Genomic DNA, 18,427 nt, shown 5'->3' with positions numbered 1-18,427 from the left:
CTTGAACTGGATTTTAACTTCTCTATCAAACATATTTTAACATTAAAACATTTGGTTAATTTTGCATAACCGGGTGGAAGTTTGTGAGTAACAACATGGAAAATAGATCAAATGGAGTGTTTATAGGTATGTGGCGTTGCACCGTTGTTTTCCCACCACAGAAATGATGACACTTCCTGAATGTGGTGTCATTGTAGGAAGGGGTTGTTTTCTTAAATGGAGAATAACAACAAACTAACAGAGTGGAAAGTGATATCAGGGACACGGAAAATCTTAAAATAAATAATAAATACAATAATCATGAAAATAAAATGTCATTGATGAGAGAAAATTTAACGAGAAATATAAAATGATGAAGAGAGACTTTAAATATGCTATTATTTTAAGGCTTATATTTCTCGTGGAAGTTGATGAATAACACCCGGCGATACAAAACTCCTACATCCACAAAAACATTTTTTAAATACATAACATTTCCCTTTAAAGATCCATATTTTTGCGTTTAAGATAATGGACACCTGACCTTGTATCTAAAGCCTTTTTAAATCCACATTTTATACTAAATAAAAAGTGATATTTCCTGGGCACAGAAAACGCACCGCATCTCAGCAACGACATGACTAGCTGGTAGCTTAGCTGTTAAGAGCGTTGGGACAGTAACTGAAAGGTGGTTGGTTCGAATTCCTGAGCCGACAAGGTGAAAAATAACTACTGATCTACCCTTGAGCTAGGCATTTTGTCCCCCAACAGAACCTACTCCCCGGGCGCCGATGAAATGAAATGGATTAAGGCAGTCCCTGATTCAGAGGAAAAACACATTTCGGTTGAATGGGTATCCACCTACTCCCTTTCCCCAAAGGTACGTAATGGCTGCTCAGGCTGACCACTAGAAACACGGCTACTATGGTAAACCTTGCTTGATCAGCTGAGCAAACCTTCTCCAGCTAGCAGCTTTGTGTTAGCTTGTTTGAATGAATGGCCATTGCGGTAGCTGGTTGGTGAAGCTGAACGGCACCAAAGTTCTGGGACTGTTGTAAGCAATCAGCATGTATCTGATTCTGACAGCCGGTGACGTTGTAACAGTTGGCCAACGTGATAACGTCGCAGCTAGAAACAGTCAGCTGTGCTGCAGAACTCAGCGCACTTATCACAACAGAACAGAAACTGCCTTATCATGAAAACGTATTCGTGCTATTAGCTAGAATTTCACTACACTAGCTACAACTGGCGTTGTTAGAATCCCTTTCGTTTCATATATGGATTGATTTAAGACCAGTTCAGCCAGTATGCAGCAAGCAGACACTGACCAGGTTGCTCATTTTCGTGCACATTTCGATTTTCATAAATACTGAGTGTTTTGCGAGTTATCGCACAGATCAGTGCAGACGTGAGACAATGGGATTTACAGAGGGAGCTCTGTTTCTGTTAGAAAGAAAAGCCAGAATCCCGTTGTAACCCCCAAACCTAAACACACTAACATAGCCTACTGTCATGTCCTTATTTGGAACCAGAACTCCTCCCCGACCCCTCCCTCTATCCTTTCCCCATCATCCTCTCACTGCCCCTAGAGAAGGAGAAGAGGGAGTGATAGAACACTGTGTGTGTGAGAGAGAGATAAGAGGAGAAGGAAGGGTCGTTAAGGGTTTTCCAGTAAATAATACTTTCACTTTCAACGGTCACCGGAGAAGAAACCGCGTCTGCCGCTCGCCTAACAGAATACAGTGTCCTTCACTGAGGGCCTCTCAGGGATTATTACGGGGAAATGGAGATTGTAATACTTGTTTCATTATTGTCTCTGTATTGTGACTTCACCGGTAAGTTTGACTTCTGGTCTAGTACAATGTTGTGATACAGGTGCTTGGTAAGTTAGACTTCTGGTCTAGTACAATGTTGTGATACAGGTGCTTGGTAAGTTAGACTTCTGGTCTAGTACAATGTTGTGATGAATGTGCCTAAGTATTTTTTTTCTGTTTCGATCTAATATTTTAGTACTTTATGTATTTACTATTTTAAATGAAAAAATTGGAAAGCCTGTGTGTTACGTGGTACAGAGTGAAATAGAATATAATTTGGAGTCAAAAGGTTCTGAGTTGATCTGGCCTCTACGCCCTTCTCCCTCCTTTCAAATTCTGTAGGAATGTATCTTCCTTCCTTCCTTCCTTCCTTCCTTCCTTCCTTCCTTCCTAGAGTTAAACTAGTCACTCATTTGACATGGTATGATTGGTGAATACTAGGGAGGGGTTGCTTCAACAGGTTCTCTCTCTCTCTCTGTGTGTGTGTGTGTGTGTGAGTGTATGTTCTTCATCTTGTGTGTGTGGATATTTCTGGGTTATGGAGTGTAACATGTGGTTGATTAACATTCAGATAGACAAACATTAGACAATAATATTGTCCTGTTTAGTTTGAACAATAAAATCAACAATAACAGAACAATAAAGTTATAACTTGACCTTGGTCTTCCAGATGCTGAGTGCCTGGTGATCAGTCCTGCCAGGCTGGTGGTGAAGTATGGAGACCCAGCCTCCTCTAACTGCAGCTCAGATACCCCTGTACAAATGGGCTGGGAAGCCACCCAGGGAGGGACGGATCTAACAGACAAGGAGGTGAAGTTCCTACACTGGAGGGTGGACAGGTAAGAGAGGCAGACACAGCTGAGACTTTTAAAACCCACCTTCTTAGCCTTTAAAGTGGCAAACAGTGGCAGCTGGCTACTTTCTTGATGTTTGAACTTAAACTGTGATATTGCCTTTATTTGTTATTTTAAATGCAATTTAAATCAAGTTGGTTATTGTTTCAACTAAGGATTGCTGCTTTAAATAAAATGTAATGTGATTTGACAGTGTGACTGACTGGAATATCAAACCAACATGCTACACAGAAGGAGGCCAGTGTCAGAAACAGCTGGACATCACAGTTTATAGTGAGTGACTCTCCCTTATCTTCTCTGGAGTTTCTGAATGTATTCTTAGTATGGCTCTGCACTGTTAAATCACTGTGTGTGTTTCCATTCCTCCACAGAGCTTCCAGACAGTGTGTCCATGACAGGCCCCTCAGGTCCGATGGTTGAGGGGAAAGAGTACGAGTTTAAGTGTCTCATCCAGAAGGTCGCTCCAGGTAACAGTCTCAATGTGTCCTTCTACAAAGCCTCTGCCATCGGTAGAAAGACAAAGACATTGTTATATGCACCAGATGTACCAAGGCAGACCACCAAGGAACCTATTAGTGGGGAATATCCCCTGCTGTGGTCCCCCAGTAGAGGTGATGATGGGGCCCAGCTCTGGTGTTCAGCCCTGTTAGGACTGGGAGAACTGGGACCCCAACCTCCTCCTGAAGTGGAATCAGAGCCCTTCAAACTCACCGTGCACTGTGAGTCCATCTGTTTCTCTGTGACTCGACTGGTGATGTCTGTCTGCACTGTTCTCCTTTACTCTCGGTCTCTGCTCTCTTGGTCTTTCTGCTCTCTTGGTCTTTCTGCTCTCTCTGCTCTCTTGGTCTTTCTGCTCTCTCGGTCTCTCCGTGTGTGTGTGTGTGTGTGTGTGTGTGTGTGTGTGTGTGTGTGTGTGTGAGAGAGAGAGAAATGACTGGGGGTGAGAGGCCAGAGTGGGCTGGTGTGAAATATTGGGGGGAGGAAAACAGAACGATTGGACGGAGGGGAGAAAGGGCAGCGGGGGAGGGAGAGAGGGCAGCGGGGGAGGGAGAGAGGGCAGAGTGAGGGAGAGAGGGCAGGTGGAGGGAGAGAGGGCAGAGGGAGGGATGGACATCTGAGAATCTGACTGAACACTACTTGAATGCAACATTACCAGAGACATTATAAACTCCTGGAAGGTTGCATCCCAAATGGCACCCTATTCCCTACATAGTGCACTACTTTACCCTGAGATACATCCCTAATGGCACCCTATTCCCTATGTAGTGCACTACTTTACCCTAACATACATCCCTAATGTCACCGTATTCCCCATATGGTCAAATGTAGTGCAATATATAGGGCAGGGGTAGGCAACCCAGTAACACTTTATCCATCTGTAGATGCTCTACAGACTATCTACTAACCCTAACCCTCACCTTAACCCTTATCTTAACCCTCAACTTAACCCTTATCTTAACCCTAAACTTAACCCTAAACATAACCTTAACCCTTATTCTAAACCTAACCTTAACCGTAAATGTAGTAAGCTTCTGCTTATCAATGGATAGTTTGTTGATATTATGACCAACTGGATTATCCAAATAAAGTGTAACTGGCAACCCTGGTTCTGGAGGGCCACAGGCACTTCATGTTTTTGATTTAAACCCACCTGGAAGACCAGGTGTGTTGAATTTAGGCTGAACTGAGCTGATCAATTGAATGTCTTTACGTATAGTAAATAATATACAGTGCATTCGGAAAGTATTCAGACGCCTTCACTTTTTCAACATTTTGTTACGTAACAGACTTAAATAGTTTTTTCCCCCTCATCAATCTCAACACAATACCCCATAATGACAAAGCAAAACAGGTTTTGGTATTCTTTTGCAAAAACATTTCTAATAAAAAACTGATCACATTTTCATAAGTATTCAGACCCTTTACTCAGTACTTTGTTAAAGCACCTGGCAGTGATTACAGCCTCGAGTCTTCTTTGGTATGACGGTACAAACTTGGCTCACGTGTATTTGGGGAGTTTCTCCCATTCTTCTCTGCAGATCCTCTCAAGCTCTGTCAGGTTGGATGGGGAGCGTAGCTGCACAGCTATTTTCAGGTCTCTCTAGAGATGTTTAATCTGGTTCAAGTCCGGGCTGTGGCTGGGCCACTCAAGGATATTCAGAGACTTGTCCCAAAGCCACTCCTGCATTGTCTTGGCTGTGTGCTTAGGGTCGTTGTCCTGTTGGAAAGTGAACCTTCGACCCCAGTCTGAGGTCCCGAGTGCTCTGGAGCAGGTTTTCATCAAGGATATCGCTGTACTTTGCACCATTCATCTTTACCTGGATCCTGACTAGACTCCTAGTTCCTGCCGCTGAAAAATATTCCCACAGCATGATGCTGCCACTATCATGCTTCACCGCAGGGATTGGGCCAGGTTTCCTCCAGACGTGATGCTTGGCTTTCAGGCCAAAGAGTTCAATCTTGGTTTCTTCAGATCAGAGAATCTTGTTTCTCGTGGTCTGAGAGTCCTTTAGGTGCCTTTTGGCAAACTCCAAGCGAGATGTCATGTGCCTTTTACTGAGGAGTGGCTTCCTGGAGCAGGTTTTCATCAAGGATCTCTCTGTACTTTGCTCCGTTCAATCACGTCTCGGAGATCTATGGACAATTCGTTCGACCTCATAGCTTGGTTTTTGCTCTGACATTCACTATCAACTGTGGGACCTTATGTAGAAAGGTTTGTGCCTTTCCAAATCATGTCCAATGAATTGAATTTACCACAGGTGGACTCCAATCAAGTTGCAGAAACATCTGAAGGATGATCAATGGAAACAGGATGCACCTGAGCTCAATTTTGAGTCTCTTAGCAAAGGGTCTGAATGCTTTAAAAAAAAAAAAAATTGCAAGCATTTCTAAAAGCCAGTTTTCGCTTTGTCATTATGGGGTATTGTGTGTAGATTGATGAGGATAAAAAAAAAAAAATGTAATCCATTTTAGAATTAGCCTGTAACATAACATGTGGAAACGTGAAGGGGTCTGAATATTTTCCGAATGCACTGTATCAAACATGTCAAATATTGGCAAAAGATCATAATTGTGCTGCCTGTGTAATCACAGCCTAAACATCTGTTTCCCTCCTCAGCATGTTCCGGTCAGGCTGCTGGAAGTGCCATGGTGGCGGTGTTTCTCCTCCAGCTCATTCATTGGCTGTAAGACCACTTCCTGAACCCACTGATTGGCTGAATACATGTGATTCTTTTCCAACCCCCTCCCACTGTGGCTGTCTGTCCACTTTCTGCTAACTATTGATTTATGGCCTTCCCTGTGGCTCAGTTGGTAGAGCATGGTGTTTGCAACGCCAGGGTTGTGGATTCGATTCCCACGGGGGGCCAGTACAAAAAAAAAAATGAATGAGATGAAAATCAAATGTATGAAATGTATGCATTCACTACTGTAAGTCGCTCTGGATAAGAGCGTCTGCTAAATGACTAAAATGTAAAATGTAAATGTATAATTGTCAGGTATATGCAGGGAGTCAGGTGCAGTAGGACAGTTTGATAACGATGATGCTAGTTAAATGAACAATACAGGGGATGAGTACTGAACATGAAAACAAACCTCTACTGCCTGATGACTGAAGCTACCGAGGGCTACATGAAGGGAAGGTAGTCAAGATGATGAAGTCCAGGTGATGGGACGCAGGTGTGGGTAATGATGGGGAGCATGTGTGGGTAATGATGGGGCGCAGGTGTGGGTAATGATGGGGAGCAGGTGTGGGTAATGATGAGGAGGTATTATGATGGTTAGTAGACCGGCGACGTCGAGTGCTGGAGAGAGGGAGCGAGTTGGTGACCTGACCATATCCACATAGAAATGTGAGTTATAGATATGTCATTCTCATTGAAAGCAAGTCTAAGAAGCGGTAGATCTGTTCTACATGCGGTATTTCTATGCTCCCCTTAAGTTTCATTTTTTTGCTGAGTGATTTCTGCATAGTGCAGCTTTGATTGATTACCATGACGACAATACTTTGATCGTATTACCTTGTACCTTTATAATTTTGCCTTATACATATAATGGAGTTCATTAATTTGACAATGTTATTACTTGCATTTGATTTCACGATCTCAGACCATTCTTGATGCCCATTCATTACTTCATTCTACATTTCCTTATTATCTTATGGAGTCAGATCAAATACAATTGACTATTTACTTTGTTCATATCCAAATTACATTGTCTGATTATGGTGAGGACTTTTTTGTTTACTTCTTTCTCTTTTATTATCTGACTGAGTACTGTATCCAGTTTCAATAAATAAAAATCTAGTTTTTACTACTTTGCAAACATTTAGCTTTTTTATACGATGACACATACTGTATATAAAAAAATACATACACAAATACTGTATATGTGTATATACACCTACTGTCACGCCTGCTCCCGCTCTCCCTCTCTGCTCGAGGCTCCAGACTGCCTTCATCATGCACACCTGTCGCCATCATTACGCGCACCTGCGCTTCATCACCGGTCACCATCACGCGCAGCAGCGCATCATTGGACTCACCTGGACACCTTTCATTTCTGACTTCCGACTTCAGTCGGACAACTGGGAACTATGAAAGAAACGCGCTCATCCCATCTCGGAATCTCTGGCAGCGTTCTCTGACCTGAAAATTACTGATGTCATGATTTGACCTCGTTCCCCCCACTTCCCAGTTTACCCGATTAACAGACACAATCACTGTCACCATGCAATCCTTCGTCTATACATTTCTGTGATGTTTTATGGTTAAAAGCAGGGTTCGAATTGAGGGGGTATGTGAGGATATTGGCCTTGTTATAGAGACGTCTAAAAAGCATATGCTACCACTTGTTTGCTTAGCTATAGGAAAAGCAACGGTCCAGATTTTATAAGCGATCTAGACTATAACAATGGTAATCTCCACGATTATTTCCGCAGTCTACTAGCCTATCGAAGGTCTTGCGCATCCTAAACATCACAGGAAATGTGGTTGGTTTATTAAATGCTCTGCAATGTAGAGCTATGCCTAATGCAAAATACCAAAAAGTTAGAATAGGTATGGGTCTATGCATCGACCAAGCAGTTTAACAGATAAAAACATGTATTATTCAGGAGAATCCCATTGAATCAGGCTATGCATTTCAGTGCAGTTGCGTTCTCACTCACTAAACGGAACCGAAAACACCCCAGCCTGTTTTGATCACAGACCATGATGAAGGCTGAACATTTAAGCTGCTTGTCATTGATTTAGCCCACAATTGCCAACAGATTTGATACACATGAATTGACAAACAAAAGCCTGACTAGGATCCCGATTTTCCCCCCACGTCATATGTTATTACCAATTAGGCTAAATGTATTCCTATTAATTTGCATAGGCTAACCATTGCGATTGATGTTATTTACCATCTTCTGCTTCTTATAAATAAACAGGCATCAGTGTAAACAATATAATTTCAATGCCCTCCACACACACATTGTTACTTACCTTACAGATCACAAAGTGAGCTAATTTCCACTCCATTCATATGAAAATACATTTGATTCATACACTGGCTTGTCTGGCTGTCATGTTTTCATTTTAAACAGGCATTCCCTTATCTACACTGAAATCATTTTAGTCCTCAATTATGATAAAAAAAACCATAGCTCATTAGTACACCCTTGTGGTTGAATATATATATATAATATAGCATGTCTTGTGATACAATGAATAATGTTGAACTAACAAATACCATCAAGGGATAGTTACAATTTACAATAACGAACACCTTATGAAGCAGCTGTGAAAACAATCTAGCAATATTTTAGACTTAAATACATAACCATTGATATTTATTTGGTACATGTGTCAATTTACTTTCAGCTTGTTTGTACACTCACATGGCAGTCAGACTGAAATACAAAATTCTGGTGTGTGGAATAGAGAAGAGGTGGGTATTGTGTCGATGGGAGGTTCTGCCTGTCACTTGTTTTTCAGCAGGTAGTGGACTCGAAGAGGGAAACTGCAAAGTCCAGGCGCTGCTGCCCTCTTTGTTCTGAGTGTTTGCAGTGCTGGTGTTTTTAGCTAATCTGTGCAGCTCACATGATGTGCCCAGTATGATAGTTGTCCTGCTCTTACTTAGCAGATAATGACAACTTGACAATAACAGTAGCTGATGTAATGAAAAGTTGGAGGGTGGTTGGTAAAGGAGGACGTCAGGTGGATCTGGGTGTTGGGCAGAACCCCTAGGTCCTGGAGAACAGGAGCAGAGTAAAGGGAACAGGGTAGGAGACAGACGTAAACAAGAAAACAATCTAGAGGTGAAATAAACGCACACCTATTTAGACGAGGTGCTGGCTATAAAGGAGAGCCGCACACTCTAGGAACCTCAGATGCAAAAATATTTATGTCCAACGTTTCGACAGACAAGCTGTCTTCATCAGGGTATAATGACAAAAACTGCGGTGTGACTCGTTTATATAGTGTCAAAAGACACACACACAGGTGCTGTAATCATGGCCGGGTTTTGCCTGATATCATTGGTTTATTCTCAAATATTAAAATAGCATACAAAAAACATAAATAATAGAGTATATACAGTTGTCCTGTTTTTTCTGATGGATAGAAACTCGGTGGGTGTGTGTTTATTTCCCTTCTGATAAGAAACTTTCCCTTCCTCTGAGTAAACACGTACCACTCAGAGAAGGGTGGAGTTGGATGAGTGAAAAAGAAGGAAGAGGTAGAGTGGGCTTGAAAAAGTTAGAGGAGAAAAGGCAGAGGGAGGGAGGGCAGAGGGAGGGAGGGAGGGAGAGAGGGACGGAGAGAGGGCAGAGGGAGATAGAGAGAGCAGAGGGAGGGAGAGGTACATCTGAGAATCTGACTGAACACTACTTGAATGCAACAATAACAGAGACATTATAAACTCCTGGAATATAAGTCCGAAACAGCACCCTATTCCCTATGTGGTGCAAGGCGACTGGTCTAACGTGGTGCACTATATAAGGAATAGGGTGCCATTTGGGATAAGTATGGGAGGAGGAGGAGGGCTGACATTACAGAGAGGTAGTTCAGGAATGTTGTGTGTGTTCAGATCTAATCAACTTCCTCAGTTCTGTTTAGCTCTCTGGCGCACAGATATTATACCGCCCAATAATGCTAACCTCCCCTGTCTTGTAATGGTGAGAGGTTAGCATGTCGTGGGGGTATGATAAACAATGCTAACCTCCCCTGTTATTGTATTGGTGAGAGATTAGCATGTCTCGGGGTATGATATACAATGCTAACCTCCCCTGTTATTGTAATGGTGAGAGATTAGCGTGTCTTGGGGGTATGGTATACAATGCTAACCTCCCCTGTCTTGTAATGGTGAGAGATTAGCATGTCTTGGGGGTATGATATTTGTGGGTCTGTAACTTTCTCACTCATTAGTATTCATAATTCAGGACTATCCACAATCATGGTAAAATCCATATGAATGTAGAAGTTTTTAGAAACATATTCTATTGTTATTTACAATAAAAGAGACTAAAATGTCACAACACATTATTTACCACTTCTATTGGGCACAACATTATCTGAAACACAACCAAAACAAACAGCAAATGTATCCAACAAGTTTGTAGAGTGATAAGCTTTATGTGATCATTTGGTACTAATAATATGGGACCAAATTCTTAACTTTTTACTACTTTAATACACATAAGTGAATTTGTCCCAATACTTTTGGTCCCATAAAATGGGGGGACTTTGTACAAAAAGTGCTGTAATTTCTAAACGGTTCACCAAATTAAAGCTGACAGTTTGCAGTGTAACCTCGTAGTCAATGTATCATTTAAAATCCAAAGTGCTGAAGTACAGAGCCAAAACAACAAAACATATGTCACTGTCCCAATACTTTTGTACACATACACTGAGTGTACAAAACATTATGAACACCTGCTCTTTCCATGACATTGACTGACCAGGTGAAATCTATGATCCCTTATTGGTGTCACTTGTTAAATCCACTTCAATTAGTGTAGATGAAGGGGAGGAGACAGGTTAAAGAAGGATTTTTAAGCCTTGAGACAATTGAGACTTGGATTGTGTATTTGTGCCATTCAGAGGGTGAATGGGCAAATATATTTAAGTGGCTTTTGAACAGTGTATGGTAGTAGGAGCCAGACGCAGCGGTTTGTGTCAAGAACTGCAACGCTGCTTGGTTTTGGTATACTCAGTTTAGAATTATGGTAAAAAAACACAGAAACTAAAGTAATGTGGGTGTACCCACTACATTTCAATAGAATGGGCTCACCAGATGAGACAGTGTGTGTTTGTGGTGAGAGTGAGAGACACCTGGTGGCACAGAGAATAAATCAGACAGTTCTCTATTTCCAATACTCCATTATACACTACTGTCCTTATTTGGGTCTCTCTCGCTGCCCATCTCCCTCCCTCTCTCTCCCCCATCTCCCTCTCCATTTCTCTCTCTGTCTCTCACTCACCTCTCTTTAGCCTGTACTGTCACACAGAATTATTACTATGTTTCTGGTCACGAGGAGTAACAGAACAATGTTTTTCTCTAGCTTTTTGGGAAATTCCAAACCAGTGACACCGACAGGAACCTACTACACTTCCCCTCGTCCTCTCCCCCCTCACTGCCCTTAGAGAAGCAGGAGAGAGAGGAGGAGGAGGGCTCACCCCTCACTGCCCGTAGAGAAGCAGGAGAGAGAGAGAGAGAGGAGCAGGGCTCACCACTCACTGCCCTTAGAGAAGCAGGAGAGAGAGAGAGAGAGAGGAGGAGGGCTCCCCCCTCACTGCCCTTAGAGAAGCAGGAGAGAGAGAGAGGAGGAGGGCTCCCCCCTCACTGCCCTTAGAGAAGCAGGAGAGAGGAGGAGGGCTCCCCCCTCACTGCCCTTAGAGAAGCAGGAGAGAGGAGGAGGGCTCCCCCCTCACTGCCCTTAGAGAAGCAGGAGAGAGAGAGAGAGAGGAGGAGGGCTCCCCCCTCACTGCCCTTAGAGAAGCAGGAGAGAGAGAGAGGAGGAGGGCTCCCCCCTCACTGCCCTTAGAGAAGCAGGAGAGAGGAGGAGGGCTCCCCCCTCACTGCCCTTAGAGAAGCAGGAGAGAGGAGGAGGGCTCCCCCCTCACTGCCCTTAGAGAAGCAGGAGAGAGAGAGAGAGAGAGGAGGGCTCACCCCTCACTGCCCTTAGAGAAGCAGGAGAGAGAGAGAGAGAGAGAGAGAGAGAGAGGAGGAGGGCTCCCCCCTCACTGCCCGTAGAGAAGCAGGAGAGAGAGAGAGAGAGGAGGAGGGCTCCCCCCTCACTGCCCTTAGAGAAGCAGGAGAGAGAGAGAGAGAGAGAGAGAGAGAGAGAGAGAGAGGAGGAGGGCTCACCCCTCACTGCCCTTAGAGAAGCAGGAGAGAGAGAGAGAGAGAGAGAGAGAGAGGAGGAGGGCTCCCCCCTCACTGCCCTTAGAGAAGCAGGAGAGAGAGAGAGGAGGAGGGCTCCCCCCTCACTGCCCGTAGAGAAGCAGGAGAGAGAGAGAGAGAGGAGGAGGGCTCCCCCCTCACTGCCCTTAGAGAAGCAGGAGAGAGAGAGAGAGAGAGAGAGAGAGAGAGAGAGAGAGAGAGAGAGAGAGAGGAGGAGGGCTCCCCCCTCACTGCCCGTAGAGAAGCAGGAGAGAGAGGAGGAGGAGGAGGGATCACCCCTCACTGCCCTTAGAGAAGCAGGAGAGAGAGAGAGGAGGAGGAGGAGGGATCACCCCTCACTGCCCTTAGAGAAGCAGGAGGAGGAGGGATCACCCCTCACTGCCCTTAGAGAAGCAGGAGAGAGAGAGATGAGGAGGAGGGATCACCCCTCACTGCCCTTAGAGAAGCAGGAGAGAGAGAGAGAGGAGGAGGGCTCACCCCTCACTGCCCTTAGAGAAGCAGGAGAGAGAGAGAGAGGAGAAGGAGGGATCACCCCTCACTGCCCTTAGAGAAGCAGGAGGAGGAGGGATCACCCCTCACTGCCCTTAGAGAAGCAGGAGAGAGAGAGAGAGAGGAGGAGGAGGGATCACCCCTCACTGCCCTTAGAGAAGCAGGAGAGAGGAGGAGGGCTCACCCCTCACTGCCCATAGAGAAGCAGGAGAGAGAGAGAGAGAGAGAGAGAGAGAGAGAGAGAGAGAGAGGAGAGAGAGAGAGAGAGAGAGAGAGAGAGAGAGAGAGGATTGTTGGGGAGTTTCCAATAAAAATGATTCAGCTCCCTAACAGAATACAGTGTCCTTCACTGAGGGACGCTCAGGGATTATTACGGGGAAATGGAGATTGTAATACTTGTTTCATTATTGTCTCTGTATTGTGACTTCACCGGTAAGTTTGACTTCTGGTCTAGTACAATGTTGTGATACAGGTGCTTGGTAAGTTAGACTTCTGGTCTAGTACAATGTTGTGATACAGGTGCTTGGTAAGTTAGACTTCTGGTCTAGTACAATGTTGTGATACAGGTGCTTGGTAAGTTAGACTTCTGGTCTAGTACAATGTTGTGATACAGGTGCTTGGTAAGTTACATTCTACTAAGCTAACATATGGAATTGTTTTAAGATGGTCATACCATTGATTTGGGTATGCATTCACTACTGTAAGTTGCTCTGGATAAGAGCGTCTGCTAAATGACTCAAATGTAAGTGTGTGTGTGTGTGTTTGGCATCACAGAGCACAATGGCAGGAAGAGGAGGGTCCAGATGTTGTCTGTGTTGCCATAGTGATAACTAGAGGTCATTAGAAGCATGGGGTCTGCTAGTACGGGAGATGTACGGTAGCATGGTGTGTGTGTGTGGTGTGTGTGTGTGTGGCAACTTCTGGGTTATGGAGTGTAACATGTAGTTGATTAACATACAGATAGATAAACATTAGACAATAATATTTTCCTGTTTGGTTTGAACAATAAAATCAACAATAACAGAACAATAAAGTTTTAACTTGACCTTGGTCTTCCAGATGCCGAGTGCCTGGTGATCAGTCCTGCCAGGCTGGTGGTGAAGTATGGAGACCCAGCTTCAGCCAAATGCACCTCCGATCAGCCTAAGCAATTGGGCTGGGAAGCGACCGAGGGAGGGACGGGTCTAACAGACAAGGAGGTGAAGTTCCTAAACTGGAGTGTGGACAGGTAAGAGGGGCAGACACAGCTGAGACTTTTAAAACTCGTTTAAAAAAGGCTTCAATAGCCTTTAATTCATGGTTTTACTGGTATTTTAGACAGTTCTGGCTTCTATTTTTCATTGATTTATTTTAAATGCACTTTAAATATTTCATTTGATTTAACAGTGTGACTGACTGGAATAACAACCCAACATGCTTCACAGAAGCAGGCCAGTGTCAGAAACAGCTGGACATCACAGTTTATAGTGAGTGACTCTCCCTTATCTTCTCTGGAGTTTCTGAATGTATTCTTAGTATGGCTCTGCACTGTTAAATCACTTTGTGTGTTTCCATTCCTCCACAGAGCTTCCAGACAGTGTCTCCATCAGCTATAGGAAGTACCCTGATCCGATGGTTGAGAAGCATCACTACCAGCTACAATGTCTTGTCCAGAACATCGCTCCTATTGAGAGACTCAGGGTGACCTTCTACAAAGTCAATACCACTGGTGAACAGACAGAATTAGACACACAACAGAAATCCAAGGACAACATCAAGACACCAGAGAATGGGGCCTATACTCTGGACTTCACCCCTAGTAGAGATGATGACGGGGCCCAGTTGTGGTGTTCAGCCATGTTAAATCTGGGACCAGAGGGACCCCAACCTCCTCCTGTAATGGAATCAGACCGCCTCAACATCAGCGTGCTCTGTGAGTCCATCTGGTTCTCTGTCTCCACACATTTAGTACAACTGTTAGTTGGATACCAGACGATTCAGGACATTGACTGATGTTGTTTTCACTTCATATTCTCTCATTAAACAACTTGTTTCATCTCTCTTTCTCTCTCATTAATCAACTTGTTTCTCATACCCCCCCAGACAAGCCTCAGATCACTATGAGTCCTGGATGTTTCTCCATGAGCATCACAGAGGGCGACACCTTATCACTTAACTGTAGTGCAAAGGGTAACCCTGCCCCCTCCTACGATTGGTTGCACCCCCAATCCGCCCCCGCCCCCAACACCACAGAAGAGAGATCCGTAGTGACCATCACCAACATGGCCAAGTCTCACTCTGGAGAGTACACCTGCATCGCCAGAAACCCCCTGGGAAACAGCACCTGTACTGTTAACGTGGAGGTCACAGGTGAGATGGATGGATGATTGGTTGGGTGGATGATTGGTTGGATGGTTCATTGAATGATTGGTTGGTTGCGTTTGGAAAGTATTCAGACCCCTTGACTTTTTCCAAATTGTGTCACGTTACAGCCATATTCTAAAATTGATTAAATTGTTTTCCCCCCCTCAATCTACACACAATACCCCATAATGACAAAGCAAAAACAGGTTTTTAGAATTTTTTGCAAATTTATAATAAATACAAAACTTTATCACATTTACATAAGTATTCAGAACCTTTACTCAGTACTTTGTTGAAGCACCTTTGGCAGCGATTACAGCCTTGAAGTCTACAAGCTACAAGCTTGGCACACCTGTATTGGCACACCTGTATTTGGGCTCCCGAGTGGTGCAGCGGTCCAAGGCACAGCATCTCAGTGCAAGAGGTATCACTGCAGTCCCTGGTTCGAATTGTTAGGTTCTAATTCTCAGAGTGAAAAACTCAACGAACTATTATGAAAGTTCAACCAACTTTATTCTGCCCAGAGGGTCAATACAGCTGCATTCAGACAACGCACGTTTACAACATCACAAGTATACAGTATATACTCCAATATGGCCACTCCTCCTTCTCTCCAATCCAAACATCTATTATGGTCTGACAGGAAGACGAAGTGATAGGATAATAAACCATTGTTTCTCCCTTAAGGGAAACTGACCTGACCTCAACCCCCTTGATGTCTAATCCAATGATCTCCACCCGTCTCCCACAACACATTCCACAGCCATCTGTCTCCGACAGATAACCATTAACATCTGATGTAAAAACCAGTCTCCTTCACTCTTCAGATACTATTCTTCTGAGTATATCAATGTTCCAAGTTTAACCCAGAATCCAGGCTGTATCATATCCGGCCGTGATTTGGATTTCCTTTGGGTGGTGCACAATTGGACCAGCGTCGTCCGGGTTTGGCCGGGGTAGGTCGTCATTGTAAATAAGAATTTGTTCTTAACTGGACTTGCCTAGTTAAATAAAGGTTACATTTAAAATGTAAAATTTGGGGAGTTTCTCCCATTCTTCTCCGCAGATCCTGTCAAGCTCTCTATGGGGAGCATCGCTACACAGCTATTTTCAGGTCTCTCCAGGATCACTCTGTACTTTGCTCCGTTCATCTTTCCCTCGATCCTGACTAGTCTCCCTGTCCCTGCCGCTGAAAAACATCCACACAGCATGATGCTGCCGCCACCATGCTCCCCCGCAGGGATTGGGCCAGGTTTCCTCCAGATGTGACGCTTGGCATTCAGGTCAAAGAGTTCAATCTTGGTTTCATCAGACCAGAGATTCTTGTTTCTCATGGTCTGAGAGTCCTTTAGATGCCTTTTAGCAAACTCCAAGTGGGCTGTCATGTTTCTTTTACTGAGGAGTGGCTTCCGTCTGGCCACTACCATAAAGGACCTGATCGGTGGAGTGCTGCAGAGATGGGAGAACCTTCCAGAAGGACAACCATCTCAACAGAGGAATTCTGGAGCTTTTTCAGAGTGACCATCGGGTTCTTGGTTACCTCCCCAACCAAGGCCCTTCTCCCCTGATTGCTCAGTTTGGCTGGGCTACCAGCTCTAGTTGTCACGTCCTGACCAGTAAAGGGGTTATTTGTTATTATAGTTTGGTCAGGACGTGGCAGGGGGTATTTGTTTTATATGGTTTTGAGTGTGTGTTTATGTAGAGGGGCGTTTTATTTATGTTTCCGTGGTTTTTGATTTAGTTCTATGTTGTACAGTTCTATGTCTGTTTCTAGGGTGTTTATTTCTATGTTTAGTATTTGGGATTAGGGCCTTCAATTGGAGGCAGCTGGTTATCGTTGCCTCTGATTGAAGGTCCTATAATTAGGAGTTTGTTTGTTTTGGGGATTGTGGGAGATTGTTCTTTGTATTGCTGTGTGAGCCTACAAGACTGTTTGTCGTCCGTTCATCGTTTTCTTGTTTTGTTTCGTGTTTAATAAAAATGAGCATTCACATACCCGCTGCACCTTGGTCCATCCATTACGACGATCGTGACACTAGGAAGAGTCTTGGTGGCGCCAAACATCTTCCATTTAAGAATGATGGAGGCCACTGTGTTCTTGGGGACCTTCAATGCTGCAGACATTTTTTTGGTACCCTTCCCCAGATCTGTGCCTCGACACAATCACGTCTCGGAGCTCAATGGACAAATCCTTCAACTCATGACTTGGTTTTTGCTCTGACATGCACTGTCAACTGTGGGACCTTATATAGACAGGTGTGTGCCTTTCCAAATCATGTCCAATCAATTGAATTTACCACAGGTGGACTCCAATCAAGTTGTAGAAACATCTCAAGCATGATCAATGGAAACAGGATGCACCTGAGCTCAATTCGAGTCTCATAGCAGTGTCCAAATACTTATGTAAATAAGGTATTTCTGCTGTTCATTTTTTAATAAGTATTTAAAAACTGTTTTCACTTTGTCATTATGGGGTATTGTGTGTAGATTGATGAGGATTTTTTTATTGAATCCATTTTAGAATAAGGCTGTAACATAACGTCATGTGGAAAAAATCAAGGGATCTGAATACTTTCCAAATTCACTGTATCTCCCTCTCTCTCTCCTCCTCCCATCTGCCTCTCTCTCTCCTCTCTTTCTACTCTCCTGCCCTGTAGTGAACTACCTGCTCATCATTGCAGAGCTGGCTGCAGCTGCGGTGGTGATCATCTTGTTCTCCTGTTTCATCTACTCCTCTTACTATAAACACACACGCATGGGCCACTACCAGCTGAAAGACAGGTTGCCACGACGACACAAGAACAAACAGGTGGTGCACCACAACGGAATGGACCAGTCCTTTATGTAGAGGAGGGGTTGGGGTCAGAGCATGTGAACAGAGGTGAGCGGTTGGAAATTCGGATGAGTGGGTGTGGCTCTCCTTGTCCTTTCCTACTGCTCCCTCACAGAAAAAAACACTTTTCCAAATTCACTCCATTCATTAAAATCACAATTTCACAAACACCCATCTATTTATGTGACTACCTGGACCTACCAATTGTTTTTAAGTATTGAAAAACAAACAATATGGATTTGAATGAAACGTATTTGAATAAACATGAAAAGATGAACATAGGATGTTTTTTTGTAATTGTAAATGTAACCTTTATTTAACTAGTCAAGTCAGTTAAGAACAAATTCTTACTACAAACCCGGATGACGCTGGGCCAATTGTGTCCTGCCCTATGGGACTCCCAATCACTGCCGGTTGTGATACAGCCTGGATTCGAACCAGATCTGTAGTGACGCTTCTAGCACTGAGATGCAGTGCCTTAGACCGAACATAATTTCAAATAGGCTACATGTCATATTAAACAGCATATAAACACTAAGTTGGTCAGGGGCCTGAGAAGGAACTAAAATTAATTATTTAGGCTATATTATTTCAATTATTTCCAGGCTATAGCCTACAAAGAAATACATTGTGAAGCATTTACCAGTGCAACACAGTAGCCTGGTAGGGACCAGAGTACGTGAGCGGAGCTGGAACGGAGCAGAGCGTGCCCAATTTGACTGGAT

The 18,427-nt window shown here is 43.9% G+C and overlaps 1 protein-coding gene across 2 annotated transcripts; it reads left to right on the top strand.

Annotated features, from left to right (window-relative positions):
• Positions 1 to 1,565: 1,565 nt before the first annotated feature.
• Positions 1,566 to 17,979, top strand: LOC106595580 (vascular cell adhesion protein 1). Of its 2 annotated transcripts, none has more exons than XM_045710884.2 (6): positions 1,566 to 1,814; positions 2,464 to 2,632; positions 13,913 to 13,992; positions 14,091 to 14,438; positions 14,609 to 14,875; positions 17,527 to 17,979. In XM_045710884.2, the coding sequence occupies exons 1-6, from the start codon at positions 1,763 to 1,765 to the stop codon at positions 17,715 to 17,717; spliced, it is 1,107 nt and encodes a 368-aa protein (XP_045566840.2). In that variant the 5' UTR covers positions 1,566 to 1,762; the 3' UTR covers positions 17,718 to 17,979. The 2 variants fall into 2 exon arrangements, with proteins under 2 accessions (XP_045566840.2, XP_082823696.1); XM_082967570.1 differs by lacking the exons at positions 1,566 to 1,814; positions 2,464 to 2,632 and adding exons at positions 12,780 to 12,958; positions 13,586 to 13,754.
• The last annotated feature ends 448 nt before the right edge of the window (positions 17,980 to 18,427 follow it).

The sequence above is a fragment of the Salmo salar genome, chromosome 02 (assembly GCF_965601325.2).
Source record: "Salmo salar chromosome 02, fSalSal1, whole genome shotgun sequence".
Lineage (NCBI taxonomy): Eukaryota > Metazoa > Chordata > Actinopteri > Salmoniformes > Salmonidae > Salmo > Salmo salar.
Note: the sequence above shows the minus strand (reverse complement) of the source record. Positions and strands in the feature narration are given on the sequence as shown.